The sequence below is a fragment of the Maylandia zebra genome, linkage group LG7, assembly GCF_041146795.1.
Source record: "Maylandia zebra isolate NMK-2024a linkage group LG7, Mzebra_GT3a, whole genome shotgun sequence".
NCBI lineage: Eukaryota > Metazoa > Chordata > Actinopteri > Cichliformes > Cichlidae > Maylandia > Maylandia zebra.
Genome location: NC_135173.1, coordinates 52,919,139 through 52,937,569, shown reverse-complemented (window position 1 = coordinate 52,937,569; position 18,431 = coordinate 52,919,139). Strand labels below are relative to the sequence as shown.

Genomic DNA, 18,431 nt, shown 5'->3' with positions numbered 1-18,431 from the left:
AGAGAGCGACAGCACTGATCTGTGAGTGATGATAATTTGTGCACCAATTCCTCTGACATCGTCTTATTAATCGTTAGCTTACTATGCAAACATGACAAGTGAAATCTCCCGCAGCTTACACATGTGAGAGGTTGATCGCGCAGAGAATCGCTGAGCTTATGTGAGTGAGCGTGTAAAAGCATTTCAGTTCTGCTGAGCCAAATAAGACAGGTCAGGGTGAAGAAGTGACAGCCAAAGAAAAGCTTACCACAAAACGGAGAAGTTATGACAAATCAGACTATAAGGCAAAAAGAAAGTGCAGCTTTATGGTTTCATGGACAAAAGAATTTCTGTGGCTGCGATATGATGAGCTAAATAACCAGGGCTGCACATAAGTGGTCCGCAGGTGCGCATTCGCTGTCAAAATAAAAAACACGCACAAGGGTTAGGGTTAAATTTAAAAACTGTACTTTTGAGTTAAAATATATATTTATAATTTTAATAAATGACAAATTAAAAATGCATGAACATTTTTTTGTATCGAAAAAATATCGAACCGTGACACCAAAGTATCGAACCGAACCGAACCGTGAATTTTGTGTATCGTTGCACCCCTAATATATATATATATATATATATATATAGTATTCGGTTCGATACTTTGGTGTCACGGTTCGATATTTTTTCGATACAAAAAAATGTTCATGCCTTTTTAATTTGTCATTTATTAAAATTATAAATATATATTTTAACTCAAAAGTACAGTTTTTAAATTGAATGTTGCTGAAACAAAAGTAATTACAAAAATAAATATATCTCAGGGCTCTCAAAATTTCAAAATCCCTGGTAGCCCTTTGGGCAGGGACTCTTCAGTTTTTGGTAGCCCAAAATAAATTTAAGTAGCCCGAATAAAAAAGAGAGCAATTTTTTGATTGATGTTTTGTTTCCTTTACAATATTATACATTAAAGTATAATATTGTAAAGGAAACAACACATTAATCAAAAAAATTGTTGAAAAACAAATTACAACATTGTATAAAAATTACAATCATCAACTCAAATACTTGGTTCTAATTGAACAGAAATTTCTATGAACTTGTAAGAACTGTGTAGGACTTGAATCAGTCTGTGTCAGATCTTGAATTTGAAATTTCCACTGAAGTCACGGGTAAGAGGCAAGTGGAACCAAGATCTAGGCCATTTGCTTTATGAAGTTTGCAAACGCTGCTAAATTTTGCCAGTGGTAGTTCACTCTTTGCAACATAGTACGCTGTTCTAAACAGATTTTTCAGGTTTATTTTTAGTATGTTATTTGCAATTGGTGTTTGTTCTGGGAAAGATATTGCAGACTGAGCAATAATGTATTTCTTGCATTTCTCATGGGTTCTAATGGGGGCCTTTCTTAAAATGATTGGTCCCAGTAACAAAGGCGCTTGTCGACTCAGAAATCGAGAGAAAACCAACAACACACCCGACAGAACATTATGTTATTTACACGGGTGCACATAAGTGGTCCGCATGTGCGCATTTGCTGTCAAAATAAAAGACAGGCACCAGATAAGAAGTTGCAACGCACGTTTGCGTCCATATAAAAAGCACTGTTTTTGTCCACTAGAGTGGGATTTTCACGGCACATTCCGCACCACATCTCTGTGCGTTCATCATTTGCTTGAAGCCAGCTCACCTCCTGCAACCACTTTTCCGAGAATACGTGCTTCTTTTGTGGTTCGGACTCCTTCTGACATTTGTTTAGAGGTGGAGGAACAACACAGTAATTGCTTAAAGGAGCTTGCTTCTTCGACATCTTTAAGAGTTCTAAACAAATGTCTGTCCTCCTCCAGAAAAACGTATGTATGCAAACACGCGTTGCAACTTCATATCTTGTGCGCGTTTTTGGTTTTTTTTTGACAGCGAATGCGCACCTGCGGACCACTTATGTGCAGCCGCGGTTATATAGCTTGTCATATTGCAGCCACAGAAATTATTTTGTCCATGAAACCATAAACCTGCACTTTCCTTTCGCCTTATAGTCTGATTTGTCATAACTTTTCCGTTTTGTGTTAAGCTTTTCTTTGGCTGTCACTTCTTAACCCTGACCTGTCTTATTTGGCTCAGCAGAACTAAAATATATATCCTGCTCCTTTTACACACACACACACACATAACGGTCAGCGATTCTCTGCGCGATCAACCTCTCATATGTTTAAGCTTGCTGCGGGAGATTTCACTTGTCATGTTTGCATAGTAAGCTAACGATTGATAAGACGATGTCAGAGGAATTGGTGCGCAAATTATCATCACTCACCAATCAGTACTGTCGCTCTCTATACACAGTTCGCGCGATTGCAAAGTGAAAGCAAAAAACAAGCGCAAATTCAAACGCGACTTCAATATGTCACATATTGACAGTGGCTCATCGATGCCAATGACATAATTACCCAGCTACATTTCCGAAACAATGCAAAAGCATTGACATATATTTTTCCTTCCTACAATAGCCGGACGGGCAGGGCAGAGATAGATTTTGGTAGCCCGACTGGAAAAATCGCTAGCCCCGGGACGTCGGGCTAGTGATTTTGCGAGCCCTGTATCTGATTGAGGAATCACTCATCTTTGGAAAAGAGAGTTTATTACAGAAAAATGGCTCTTTCCAAAATCAAAGCTATACTATACGCTTCTTCTGGGCTATATTCTCAGCAGCATATTGCAGAGGTGTGGACTCGAGTCACATGACTTGGACTCGAGTCAGACTCGAGTCATTAATTTTATGACTTTAGACTTGACTTGAAAAAATGTTCTAAGACTTGTGACTTGACTTGGACTTTTACACCAATGACTTGGGACTTGAATTGGACTTGAACCGGTTTACTTGAAAAGACTTGATATTTTACCCCAAATATAAAATTTAACATGCATATTATATGGAGATTGAAAATGTGACGTCATTCACGGGTAGAACCGCAAAGGATTCTGGGAACTCGTGGCAAGCGGTACTAGCGCACGCAGGCTTTCAATTAAAATCAGTCACACAGCGATAAAAAGAAACACAAAAATGTCAAGAAGCTGTTGTATTATTAACTGCAATAGCCGGTCTCATGACAGCCACGGGAAGCCGACGGGTAAAGAGATCGGTTGTTATCGGATTACGTCGTTGAAGAGAAATTGTTCGAGCCATGTTTCCGAAGTGACAAAGAGGCGACTGGATTGCAGCCATTCAAAGATCAAATATAACGTCCTAGAACACTCCAGCTCACAGGTTAGTCTGCTCCAAGCATTTACACAAAGGTCAGTCTGCTGTTGTAGTTAATGCGTCATTTTTCTTAACATAATTGGTGATATAGGTTACAAGCAAGTCTGGCGCTGAACAGAAATTGTCGCGCTATGCTCCTTTATTTATTGTGCATAAATAGTAAATTGTCCTGACACAATATTGCGTTTCGCTTCTGTTATTATGGTACACTGACAAAAACACATACTTTTATTCACAGGATAAAACAGGTTTTTTGTATCACTAATTGTCCAGTACGATTACAGCATACAATATTATTGTCACTGCTACATTTCTGTGATGCTACCAGAAATTATTTCCACTACTAATTAATTACCGTTGAGCTCAAAGGTCCTATTAATAAACGGTTAACGAATGTGTATTTATGAAGACGATTTGTGAGACTGGTAAACTTATGATACATACGATGGTCTTTCGTTCTACACGGTGCATTTCAAGGTCCTGTACCCATCCGTCGGTAAACTGTACCTGGGCTTGTTGCAGTGACCGGAAGTTACTAAACTTCATGAGTGTATGCACTCACTCCAAGAACCGTATAATTATAAATATGCATATAAATATGCTAAGATGAGATAGCTGACTTCATCTAACTAGCAAATGTTTTCCAGGCTACGTTGGTGATACAGTTTTTTTTAATGTGTATGATATTTTTGTCATGCGATTTTAAAGCTGGTCCTACAACCGCATCCAAGAATAACATGCAGCGTATCTCAGAACTGTCGGTGAAAATTATTCTTGGAGCTAAGTTTAATTGAGCTGCATTTTAAAGAGGTGCAATTTCACAATTTGTGTATATTTTCTAAGTTCACTATTTTGTATGTGTTGAGAAAAACACAGATTTTAAAATTACATGGTCTAATATTTACATTTAGCATATAACTGCAACATTATTTTTTCGTTTGTTTTTTTTAAAGACTCGAAAGGACTTGAAATTCAAAGTTTCAGACTTGTGACTTGACTCGGACTTTTACACCAGTGACTTGAGACTCGACTCTGACTTGCCTGACATTACTTGAGACTTGACTTGAGACTTGAGGATAAAGACTTGAGACTTACTTGAGACTTGCAAAACAATGACTTGGTCCCACCTCTGGCATATTGTAGCGGGTCAGGGCTGTTCGGGGTTCTGTTTGTACAGTTATGTTTTGTTTATGTTGCCATAGTGACTGGTGACGCCCTCTCGCTGCGACGGTGTGTCCTTCCGGGGTCAGAGGGTGCCCTGTGTGTTGTTGTTGTTGTTGCTGTGCTGTTGCCGCGCTGAGCAGTTAGCTAGCGGCAGTGTTCTTCTGCAGATGTCAATAAACGGCTGTGCTCCCTGGCTAGCTCACGGGAAGCAAGACCAAACGACACCTCCATCTCCTCCTTGTCTAAGCTCGCCACATTGGTGTCAGAAGTGGGATGATGGTGGCACCCCATGTTCTGACCCGAGTGACTTTTCCCCGCGGGTCGTGACCGGCCGGTGCGCCAAAAGAAGGCACCTGGACATTTGCAGGACTTTGTGTGGGGTAATGGGGTCGTCGGGGACGACTGACCCTTTAGGTGGGGGCTATGTAGTGGGTCAGGGCTGTTCGGGGTTCTGTTTGTACAGTTATGTTTTGTTCATGTTGCCATAGTGATGGGTGACGCCCTCTCGCTGCGACGGTGTGTCCTTCCGGGGTCAGAGGGCGCCCTGTGTGGTGTTGTTGTTGTTGCTGTGCTGTTGCCGCGCTGAGCAGTTAGCTAGCGGCAGTGTTCTTCTGCAGATGTCAATAAACGGCTGTGCTCCCTGGCTAGCTCACGGGAAGCAAGACCAAACGACACCTCCGTCTCCTCCTTGTCTGAGCTCGCCACAATATTAAACATATCAGGTTCCCATAAGGAGAATCATGTGCTAATGGCTGTCTAAATGACTCGAGTAAAGTTTGTAGCATGCATGCTTGTTGTTTTTGTCTGCTTCCACTTGTCTTTGCACTAGGATGATGTCGGCGTAAACGCGCAGTCATATTCGTTGTGTTCCCACTAGTGCTGTCAGCGTTAATCTCGTTGAAATGACGTTAACGCCACAACACGGCAAATCTCCGTTAACGAGCTACCCCTGATCGCCCCGTGCGTGGGGCTAGACGGCCAACACGTTAACGAGCTAACTGCGCTAACACACTAGTTCCCACCCATGTAATTGAGCATTGCGTGGCACATCCAACACACTGTTTTACTTTAGTCCATGACGCGCTTACCTTCAGGGTCATACCTCACATGAAAACCAAAATAATTCCAAACGCCAGATCTGAATGAGGGTGGGGGAGGTTCAATTTGCCATGTTGCAAGGAGAGCTTAACTTCTGTCTCGCTAGCTTGCCCTGCGCTCTTCCTTCTGACGATGCTGTCTGTGTTGAGCGCTCAGTGGATCTGCGCTCGACAGTGCAGCCTAGGCGGAGTAGTCGAACGCAGATTCACTGAGCGCTCAACACAGACAGTATCGTCAGAAGGAAAGTTACAAATTTTGTATTGTTCGATACATATGCGTACCGAACCGAAAGCACTGTATCGAACGGTTCAATATCGATACGAGTATCGTTGCACCCCTAATATGTATGTATATGTATATGTATGTATACGTATATATAAAATATTTTTTTAACCATACCAGTCACTGTTTAGAAAAAGTGCTTAATTACCTTTTCAAGCAACGTGGATTACTGGCATTTCTCATTAGCCTCTTGAACCTTAAGATGATTTTATTTAAACTGTAAAGCCATGTAGCAACATGAGATCTTTTCTTTGGGGGGGGGTAGGTATTCGGTATACAGGTGTTACTTACATTAAAACCTGACTATTAATGGTTTTGCTGGCTGTATTTCAGTATGCTTTGGAGGACATCGACCCACTGATTATAGAGCAGCGCAGGATCAATATAAGCTAAGAATACATAGATTGGGTGGCAAATCTCTCAACAGACCTGCCAAACACCCGCTCTCCTTCATTCCACCTCCCCCCATTCACTCTCCGCCATGTTTTAAACAACAAGATGAGAAGACCCATAATTGACTGTGATCTGTTCTCCCATTAGAATAAAAGACGGATCAATTGCACCATTTCTTTCATTCAAGCTCTCATTCCTTCTCTATTTTAAGGGTGATGGGACAGATGGGTGTAGTGAGCAGAGACAAAAACACATCAGCCATCCTCTTTGATGCTAAATCAAAGCTGGTGGAATGCAAAGGAGTGCTTTTTTTCCAACACAGTGAATCAGCAAAACAAAGATGGTGGGGCACAGGTTTCTTTATTGCTGCCATGCTACTTCCTGCTTGAGCTACTAATACTATTATAACAGGAAGAAAACAAGCAATTAAAACCGTTGGTGGTTAGAGTTACAAACCCATAATATGCCTTAATTGAGTATAGGATTAAGAGCCGTAAAAAGGAAGGAGACAGCAACAAGGAAGGGAAGCGCGTATATGCACGTAGGTATGTTATTTGAAATGTCCACTGTAAAGAATCCCTTAAAGTTTGTCATCATTTAACACAAATATTGAATAGCTGTCTTTCAGAATCAAGACTACTATCAGGAAATGCATAGTTTCTTTTTACGATTTGTCTTGCCTGGTAGCATTTGAGTTTTGTTTTGGGACTCATTATTCATTTGTATACAAACTAAACAGAAATAAATTAAAGTCTAGTAGTAGATTTTCCTTTTTAAAATGGTCTTCTCACGTCTTGCTCTCCTTTAGCGATTCCAGGTGTGTACCCTGCCTCTTGCTCTATAACACTTTTTTAACATATGTTAACATTTCCCAGACATGGAGTGTGTCCAGATTTTAAACAAATACTTGTAATACTGATGATTAATGATCCATCAGCTTTAGCTGTTTGATCAATATTAGCAAATATTAGCCAGAAGACTAAACTCACAGCTACTCGCAGGGCTTGTATTGTTAGAAATCCTGTTTTTATGTACCCGGTATAAACAGCACATCTGTTGTTGTCTATGAATCTGGCAGCCTTGCAAAATAATATCTCAAGAAATCATACACTCTAAAGAAGTCCTTCATCTCCTAAAGCCTCTTCATTAAACCACACTTTGTGTGACTATGATTAAAATGCCATATGTGGATACAAATGAAAAACATTCACATTTTAGCACCTGTGTGAATGCTTACAAGCTGCTTTTTTACTGATGCACAGAGGTAAAAGACAAGGTGCCATTTTTACATTGAAAATGTTAACTACTAGAAGGGGAAAAAATCCAAGGCATCCCACAAATGTCACAGACGTGTCATTAACTACAGCTACTTTAGAAAATGCTATCTTTATTTTGATTGCTTCTCTCCTATTGATCACTCTGAGCTAAAATCAATAAATTCTTAATCCAAACCATCAACATATCTATTAGACATGTCTAGGTGAGCTTCCCTCCCTCCAAGACATCTACAGGAAGCGGTGCCTGAGGAAAGCGGGGAGGATCATCAAGGACTCCAGTCACCCCAGCCATAAACTGTTCAGACTGCTTCCATCAGGAAGGAGGTTCTGCAGCATCCGGTCCCGTACCAGCAGACTGAGAGACAGCTTTTTCCATCAGGCCATCAGACTGCTGAACACGTCATAGACACCTCAGCTTCACTACTGGAACTTCAACATTATGCACTCCACACTGTATATAAATGCCACTTGTTTTGCACATATTCAACTCTGTATATTTTATATATTTTATTATTATTATTATTATTTTATTTTATTTTTTTACTATTTAATTTGTAAAAATGTGTATACACACACACACACACACACACACACACACACACACACACACACACGTAGGAAAATATTTAGTATACACATCCAGAAATGCATACACTATTATATATTGTACATATATTTATTAGTTTCAGGTTGGCCATTCTTGTATTTTGCTCGTTTGTGTTGTTGTGTTTGCACATCTCTGTTGCTTGTGGGGCTCGCACACAAGAATTTCACTCGCATGTGCTGTGCCAGTGTGCCTGCACATGTGATGTGACAATAAAAAGTGATTTGATTTGATTTAAGGCTTATCATTGAACTAGCAAATAAAATCTGCCAATTGAAAAATGATTATTAATAGACTATGTACCACAAGTTTTTAAGGTGGCAGTAATAAAATCATTAATTGAAAAGCCTTTAACTGACCAGGCATTTTAGCCTGTTATGTACAGATTTCCAGCCTTTGTTTTACTTCTAAAGTTCTTCAAGATCAACTATGTGAGAGGGAAGGATTTACTTGAAGTATTTCAGACAGGCTTTAGATTGTATTATAGCACAAAAACAGGACCAGTAAAGGCCAAAGATCTTGTCATGGACTCTCTGTGCTTGTCCTGCTTGATTGCAGTGATGCATTTAGAATACAGCATTGGGATTAAGGAAGTTGCACCGACTTGGTTAGAATTGTTCGCATCTGAAAGATTCCAACTTGTTTAAGAAAGCGTAGAGTCTCCCTAGACACAAAAGTCATCTGTAGAGTTGCACAGGGTTAAGTCTTAGAATTATACATTCTTCATTTAAGGGAATTTGTAGTAAATTTGTAGTAGAAAAAAACTACACACATTTTAATTGCTATGCAGTTGTTAGAGATAGGTGATTAAAAACATCAAGTGGCTAAACTACAGGTATAACTTAAAAACAGTAAGGAAAGGGTGGCCTGGTATTTATTACTACTTAGTTCAGACAAAATTGAAGTTTCCATGGTAAACACTATGATTACATGTGCATCTGTAAACATGATAGCTCAAAAAGTTTAGAATGAATTCTGATAAAACATTGCAGGGGTGTAGAGTGGGCGCATGTTAGTAATCCATTAAAATTAGCCTCAAATGCACAAAGGTCTTTAAGGTCAACTTAATGATTTATTGGTTGAAAATCGACATAAAGCCTTATAATTTATAAACTAGGATTCTTACAAGTGTGGTGTGTATTGTCAACATATGGAAAGTACCATATAAAGGTTTAAAAACCTCACACATTTCACCTCTGACCTCTCCTTCAAGGTCAATGAATTGATCTGAAGGCAAACGTAATGTTAATACTATATTGAACTATTAAAAAAGTGTTTCTTACTGCCATTGTATGTATTGACAACATATAGGCATATAGAGGATGATAGATGGGGATTCAGAAATAGCCCTTTATATTTTTATGACTTAAATATCGATTATAACCACTTAAATTCATTATAATTTGAATGGGGAAACTATGCTCCTGAATTACTGTTATCACAACTGTTTCTTTTGGAAAACCAAATAAACTTTACGTAATTTTTTCATTTGGTAATTATTGCTAAACATTTAAACTAACTTACTAAATACTTAAATACATGCTATACACATATATATCCACATAAGTAAAAAAATAAAAAAGTGTATTAAAATGGGTTTCAATGGGGCAAATAATAAAAGCTTGCACTTTGAATTTGTCTATGTGCTACAAACTTCTGAAAGCATGTCTAAAAAGAAAGTCCTGGGTTCAAATCCGATTGCATGGGTTCTCTTTGGGTACTCTGGCTTTTACAGTCCAAAAACACGCATGGAGTTGGGTTACGCTAACTTGAGAGTGAATGGTTGTCTGTATGTCTGGGACAGAGTGGCGACTTGTCTTCTCACCCTGTGGCAGCTGAGATAGGCTATAGTCTCTCTGAAACCGTGATAGGTGCTGTACAGAAAAATGCAGCACAGACTTTATTCAATCAAAAATATAGTAGGTGACAGAATCTTATGGAGCATGCAATACATCTAAAATAAACATTTCAGTAAGCTCGCCACTTGGCTTCACCTTGCTTTATTTTCTACCCCCTGCCCCCAGAAATGTAGAAGAAAAAAAAATTAAACCACGAATGTAATCAGTGATTAGCCTCTGTGAAACCATATCTATAAAACAAGCCTCAGTACCTTTTGTGAATGCCATTGCTCAGACAGAATGTGTTTTTCATAACATTGATGTAATCAGAGTAAATGCCTCGAGCAAATACTGCCCGGTTATTTTCGGAATTGTTTGTAGCAACATTGCATTTCTATAAACATGTGCAGTGATCCAGCTAATGGAGTAAAAGCATACCCTGGAGGTGCAAAATAGGCCATAGTCTACCATATAATGTCCATCTTATTGACACGGTTTTTACCACCGGACCATGAAGACATCTCAACCGAGGACAGTTTTCAAGAAAAGGGATACATTGTAAATATAATGTATCTTTTTTTCTTGGAAATTGTCCTCGGAAACCCCCCCCTCAGGAAACTTTTGCCTGGAAGGTTCATAAAGGCTGGGCACTTGTGTCAGGGGTTGAAAACAAACACTTTACAAAGAGACTGTCAACAGAGCATTAACTGATTCCTCTTCTTCTATGCGCCATGTCAGTGTGCCATTTCCTCTGCATATTGGCTGAACAGAGCTATGCATTTTTCATGAGGCTTAAAACAGAAATTGCATTCTGTCTGTTTTATTAGCATCTTAATCCTTTTTCACTATTGCTACTTGTGCCTCGGTTTTTGAGGCGTGTGCGGTCTTGATATAGAGACTTCACATGCCTCATCTGCTGCTTTTAGAAAGTGTCTCTTGCAATTTTGAGCGGTCAAAGCAAAATGAAATAAAAACTAAGACGCCGTTTAAACGCGCAGGTGTTTTTGTCTTACTTGTGTACATGCCACATATAAACACACAGCATTCTTTGCAACACCATTGATCTAATGGACTGTGTTTTCACTGCTAGTTTAGATTTTTATTTGAAATAAATAACACTCACCTCCTAAAGTAACGGCTTACTTCAAAGAGAGCCTTGTTGTCAAGTTTGTAAAGCTCTTTTTTTTTTCAATAATCATGCAGAAGATGAAAGCTGCTGTATGAATTCAAATTTAATTTGTTCAGTCATCCATTAAAACGGTTTCTCTGTCTCCCCTGCCACCAGTCCATCCCCTCTCCTTCAGTGTCTCGCGGTCTCTCTGCCTCTCTCTCTCTTACACTCTAGAAAGCTGTGTGGCAAATTGGAGCTCCGGCATTGAATGCCAATGAGTAAAGGGGAAAAAATACATATTGAGGGCACAGTGAACTTAAGCAATTAAATTAAAAAGTTATTAACTTTGGAATGAGGGACACTGCTCCCTTTCCTGTCACTGCCTGCAGCCAGAGGCTTCAGAGTTCAAGGAAACAGGGAAAGAAGACGGGAGAAGGGAGAGAAGAAGACAAGTGGAGGAAAAAAGGAGGAAGAAAAGACCAGAGAGATTTTAGAGGTGAGGGTGGAGGTTGTAAGCCCCTGAGCAAAGATGCATTTTAAAGCTGTGTGTGGTATGTTAATAATAATAAAAAACAACTTTACTATGTGCGGTCAGATACATGTCTGTGAACCTGCCCATTTGATCATTACACGCTTATTGTCTTAGACAAAGGACTGGCTTTTTGCCACTCTCACGCGCCAGAGCCTAAGTCAGCATCATTGTAGCATTGTGGACTAAAATTCCAAGGGAGTGAGAATCAAAGTTAATTAAGCTTTTGCTGTGCTTTGCACAAATAATAAGTTTTGGGCTGACTACTAATTAACCCTGAGAAACCGCTTCCTTTCAGTAGACTAAGTGATATTTGGAACTATATCTGCTTTTTTTTTTCTTACACAATTAACACTGTTCTACCGAGCATTACTAATTACTCTTCCGTATAATAATGGTCGTGTACTCTATGATAAATGGAAGAGTATTTGCTTTTAATGTGTGTTAGAATTTTAAAATGCTAAGAATTAATTTAAGCATTTGATCATTTATGAGTGTGTTGAGTTGGAGGCTGGGATTTAAAATCACTGAAATACCAGCCTGGCCCCTCTGTAGTAAAGGCATGTGTTTCAGTATAAATGACTGCTAAGTAGTGTTAATCATTTACTTATTAATTTTACAAAGCGGCTGGTCCAGTAGCCCCTAAAGTTTTGATCACATAAAAATGTTTCTCCACAGTAGACTGTATATAAAATATGGCAGTACTTCCTGTGCTGTCACCATTCAGTTTTGATACCTGTCATTGTGAAGCCTTAACTTTGCCTTTAAGGATGCTGTTTTTTTTGTCTTTCTTTTTTCTTTTTTTGAAGTCATATTTATCTAAGTTATCAAATAATGCTAGCAAGATTGAGAAACAGAGTGCATCTATAGACTATGTAAACTAGGAGCATCACAAAGATACTGACTAATCCTAATTACAGCTAAATAACAAACAAATAGCTGAAGCACAAGCTTCTTGGATGGCCTTTTAGTACAGTTGACCCCATAGAAAGCTGTATTATTTGACAGATAATTGCGTTAAAATGCAACAACAGGCACCAGCACCACTAACATTTCACTTGCATATCTCAAATTAGCTTAGGTGACGCCAAGCACAGAACTAGTAGCTAATTCTCAGCTGAACCCAGTTCTGCTCCAGCAATGGGGAAAATAAAAGATAGTGACAAAAGCTTTTTTTCTTTTTTCTTTTAATGTGTGCATTTTTATTGTAAATGCTTTTCAGCCTAGAGGTTGCCACTTGACAAAAACAGACCTAAAGCATTAAAACAACAAACTATATATCCTATTTGTGGATAAATTAGCAGCAGATGACCAGTTTCCCTTTCTGCTGTGGGGTTTAGCATTGCTATCCCCGCAGCCTTAAACAAACAATAGCATGCTTGAAAACTCTCAGCATCAGTTTTCATTAAGGAAGCCTTCAACTATTTTGAGTGTAAGTCAAGAAAAAGAAATCTTTTCCTTGTGACAGAAAATGTGCAAGATGCTATAAATAGTGTTTCGTACAACAGACTCAAAGACTTTCAGACGATTGCTTGTTTTCATTTATGTATGTGGCCTTTTTTACATTTTTTTTCGTCAGCTGTGCATCAGGGAGAGTTTTTTTTTTTCATTACAAGGACATTATGAAGGCATCACACCCATGAGATAAGCCAACTCTAGACAAGCGTATCATGGATGACAAAGTAGAAAAAGATGAAGATTCAAAGACATTTTGTAAGCATATTGCAGAGGATGTGTGATATTCTGTCATATCTGATCCCCTGTGCTCCCAGCTCCTGTCAGAAGCCACGGATGAAAATATAGTCATATTCAGGTAGCGTATTGCAAAGTGAAGAATGAGCATCGGTGTTCTCAATGCATCAGGGTCATAAAGCATCATCCCAAAGCACATTAGTCTGTAGAGCCGAGTCAAGCAGGGGCAAAAATCGATAAAGCAAGTCTCAGAACAATAGCATGCACGCAGTTCTGCCACATTTTAGTTACTCTTACTACCAAATATCCTCAATAGGTTGCAAAAGCACAGAACCCTATGGAAAATCTGAAGTGTACTAGAACGATAATACTGGCGGAAAGGAACATATGAAGACAAGATACAGAGACATGAAGAGACGTTTCAGGCAAGAGGTGAATGAGTTTGTCCTCGCCTGGTGACAGATGCAATTCTGAGTTGTCAGTTACAACCTTCAGTTGGTTGCTCTAATTAGAAGAAAAGAAAAAAAAATCTTAAAAAAGGAAGTGTTAATTACAGGTTTTTACATTCTTTACCACAAGTTGCACTTTGCTGACCCCAGTTGAAATAGTCCTCTTTATAGCATTTACTGACACAGCTGACCCACGTTTGGTAGTCATACTGAGACCATTTATTGCAAAATCAATCAGGAGCATGTGCAATGCATTCACACCAGATGCTTCAAAATGGGGACTGTGACCACTTGATGCCACAGCAGTATGTCTCTTGGATCTGGAGGCACTAACCACGCAGGTGGTCTAAATCCCAAGATTGTCTCCTTTGAAATAGGAGGATGCTGGACCTGCTGACAGCACAAGAAAGCCCCCCAGAAGCAGCTCCTCTAAAGATAATTTAGTTATAAACTTTTACTGCAGTGCTGCTCAGGCTATTTTAAACTAAGAAACATCACAGAAGGGACCTGTGAAGAGAGCCTTAGAGGGTTCAGGCATGTCACCTTTTTTTCCATTTCTTGCTATCTCCCAATTAACCATTTTCTTCTGCTGAACCATGACTAATACCTTACTCTGGTTTTTTACATGCTAACTATGAAGAGGCAGAGGAATAGAAATTTTCTCAATGTGCACTGATACTATATTGATTCCAATCAAGTGTTTTTGGAGCCATTTTTTTATACTCTTAGAGACTCTTCAGTCCGCAGATCTTTTAATACAGAGGATGCAAAACTCATTTTAAAACCAGTGTAGTCAGGGCTGGCCAGATCATCAAAATTATTAGAGAACAACCTACTGAAAATGTTTACATATATTGAGCCATCCATTTATGAAACAGTTGAGGAAAAAGCTACAGAAAGGTACACTTTATAAAATTACAATATTAATATTTCGTTCTTTTCCATATTCAGTCAGTCAACAGCATGGCTACTTTTCTGATCAACCAATGTGTATATGTGCCATTTGGTACACCATGGGAAACCTCAAGCCACACCCATGTTCTGTGCGTAATCGGTACACGTGTAAAGACTATAGTATACATGGTTATGATGCTATCATGTTGCCAGAAGAAGCCAAAAATGGTCAAAAGAGCTTAGTAGTAAGTCTTGCTATTTACTAGGTCTCTCCAAAACCATGATTCCACACAGACTCAAAGAATAAAAAGAACTGTTGTTGGCAGCATATGCAAATTAACACTAAAAAGCAACCTACAGTTAGCAACACACCTTTAGCTGTTGTTGGTGCACATGTCAATCATATGTTAAACCTGCTCCAGCACTACAGAAAATTTGAATGATACATCCACAGTAAGGCATACATGTCTGTAAAGATTTTCTGTAATTCAGTCATGTAAGTATAACGTTCACTTCAGAATTTGATAACAAGGCATTTGTAAATGACACAGTTTTATGTTTAATCGTCTAAAATTGGCAGAGTAATGTACTATGTGGTAAGGGGTGCATGGATGGTAAAATGCATGGTACATGAGATTAAAAAATGAATGAATGAACTCTTCACACATGTTTTTAGTCTGAGGCTCATCCGCTCCAATCTCCTTGTCTCCCATTGCCAGACTTCAAAGACATCTCTGGGGAGAAGCTTCAAAACATTAAGCATGACAGGCTTCCTCAGGACTCCCACAGAGTCCCAAACTAGCCAAGAAACAAAAAGAAAGTTTCTCTCCAGCTATTTGTTTTAAAGTTGTTCTGTTAAAAAAAAAAGAAAATAAAACGTCATTTGCTCTCTCTTTACCTGGCCTCGCTTTTATCTTGCACCCACTATTGTACTTCCCGTTAGCTTTTCCACTGTTTGTGTTATCCCTCTTTACCTTCTTTTCCCACTCTTGCTTCATCCTGCCTGTACCTTTGCAGTAGTCTCAAACAGAAGAGCTTAAATCATATCAGTGGTGGGAGCTTTGCCAAGTGCCATCCATTATACTGAAGCAGTGCTGCAATGTTGTCTCTTTTCTCATGTTTTTTTTTTCATATTTCAGCTTTAGTCTCCATTAATCCCCTTTTTATTCAGCCCTCTTTGTGACATTAACTCAATTTCTTACACCATACTCATTATCTCCCCATCATATCTGCTCTCCCTCTGCTGTTACACTGTAGTTTTCTTGACCATATCTTCTTTCCAACTTCCTCTCTTTTCTTTGCTGTCAACATTTGCTGTTTTATATATCTCACTCTTTTACCCCTTTCAACTGAAGCCCAGTGTCTTTTTTTTCTCTTGCCAACCTTCTTGTCTGCTTTCTTGTGTCACCAAGAGTGGCAGCAGCCAGCAGACTTCCCGACAATGGTTCTCTTACATTGATTTTTTTTTCTTTTCCTTTTGGCTAACCCTGTATATCTTTTCTTCTTCCCATATCATTTCCTCTTTTTTTTCTTTTCCAGGAATGGGTGACAGCCACTGACCTGCTCATCTCTTTGGACAGGCTTAACACCTTTGGAGATGAGTTTTTCAAGGACGCTAAAGTGCTGCGCTCGTACTTCTATGCCATCTCTGATTTCTCTGTGGGTGGCAGGTAAGAGACACCAGAAAATGTGGTGCCAAAGCAATGTCACCATGCTTGATACTCTCTGAAATAATAAATGTTGGGAACTAGTGTTGCTTAAGCAATTTTGATTTTTCGACTTCACTAGCATCTCTTTTTAAGGGAGTTATATAGTACCAAATGGCCAAATGTGTTTTAAAGTAAACTAATTCCCTGGCTGAGGTGTTACGGGTAGGTGGCTGGGCATGCAAAGCACAGATTTTACCCAGTATATCATAAGTTGATCAGTTTTAAGGTTTTATGTATCAGGACATGATAAAATGCATTTGGTTCTTAGCAGGTCTTCAAATGAAGTAAATACGACCTCAGATGAACAAGTGCACCTAACTTATTATCCCGTGTCACTATTCATTTAACAAAATGCAGAAGCACTGTTTGAAAAACTAGGTCTATGCCATGATTCAGTAACCCTTTTCTATGGTCCACTCATCTTAACGATGTTGTTTCAGTTCACTGAGGTTTCTAGGTAGTCATTTATTCACAGCTCCCTGTAGCTGCTGCCAAAGCAGTTAATCAGGTTGAAGTTTGATTGCACCTTGATTTTTCTTTTTTCTTTTTCAGCCATTCTGTTGTAGATTTGCTGTTATGGTCAGTACTAATGTTTTGTTGTATGATCCAATTCGGGCCAAGCTAAAGTTGTCAGATGTCACATTTAACTCTAGAACACTCGTGGTATACAGAGGAGTTCATGGTTGACTCAATGAATGCTAGGTGTCCAGATCCTATGGCTACACAACAAACCCAAATCATCACCCCTCCACCACCAGGAACACTGCAGCTCCACTTTTTGTACAAACTAGACGAGTCTTCCAGAGGTCCTGTGGTTTTCTCAGATGCAACTTTGCAAACCTAAGCCATGCTGTGTTGTTCCTTTTAGAGAGAAGAGGCTTTCTCCTGGCAACTCTTTCCAATCAAGCCATCAGTCTTTTTCTTGTCACAAACTTTAGCATTTAACATGCTAACTGAGGCTTGTAGTGTCTGAGATAAGCTTTTCACAGTCTGACCTTGAGGTGAATTTATTGGGGCATCTGCTACTGGGGAGACTGGCAACTGTCTTGAATGTTGTGGGCTTGTAGAAATCTTTCTCACTGAAAAATGGTGAACTTAAGATTGTTTGGAAATGGTCTTTTAACGCTTCCTAGATTGATGGGCAACAACAATTGCTTCTGTAAGATCACAGCTGATGTCTTTCCGCCTTAGCGTTGTGTTAACACACACCTGAATGCTCTGGACCCACAAACTGCCGAAATTTCTGCTTTTGCTGATGATCAATTCATCATATGCCTTTGATTAGCAACAACTGGCTGCTACTTACCTTCTTAATTTCTATGAAAGCAGTAAGGGTGTGCTTAGCTTTTCAAACACTGCTTCTGCATTCTTAAATGTTGTTAATTAAATAATTTTACAGTGTATTTATTCATCTGAGCTTGAATTTACCTAATCTAAAAGCTTACTAAGAACAAGATGATTTTTACTATGCCCTGATACATAAACCCTTAGAACTTTCTTTTTACTGTACCATGACTCTGTGTGGCCATGGCAAGATAACATGCTGAACCTATATTCTGTCCTGCTTTCTGCCTGTCAAGTTGGCATCAAATGAAAGTAAACCAAGATAATTCTCAATTCTCCTTCCACATCCTCGGGTTTATTACTCATAGTAATGAAAGGGGACATGGTACCAAAGACCAGGCTGCACTGCACCTTGGCAGTGCAGATAGAACCAAACGATTAAGCAGCTGAGATGAAGCCCTCACAAAGAACGCAAAGTTGATCTGACATCTGTCATAAACACTTAGGATCTTTCAGCTGGATGACAAATTACCCACCAATGTCACAGCACGTGGGTAAGAGAGCCACATGGCCATTAGCCATATACTGGTGCTTTCTGCCTAAGTACACGTGTTTTTACACCACACGCTACAGGTCAAGTCAGCAAGCCAAATGCTATTAAAAAATCCTCCAGGTTTTCTACAATATATCAATAGTGCAAAAAGAGCTGTGGTGGCTTTAAGGTAAGAAAAACAAGCTTACGACCAGAAGGTCGCTAGTTAAAACCTTGGACCCTGGACGGGAAAGTGAGAAAACAGCACTTTCCTCTGTCTCATCAAAGAAAGGCCCTTAACCTCAGGTGCTCCAGCGGAGGTGCTCAGTGGTCAGCAGGGTATGC

At 39.3% G+C, this 18,431-nt stretch overlaps 1 protein-coding gene across 1 annotated transcript in view; it reads left to right on the top strand.

The window, feature by feature from the left end:
* Positions 1-18,431, top strand: part of lamc3 (laminin, gamma 3) — a 151,087-nt gene that overhangs the window by 26,760 nt on the left and 105,896 nt on the right. Inside the window, exon 3 of the mRNA XM_004549823.3 lies at positions 16,101-16,231. Within this exon, the coding sequence (XP_004549880.3) occupies positions 16,101-16,231 (131 nt within the window). The remainder of the gene's footprint in view (positions 1-16,100; positions 16,232-18,431) is intronic.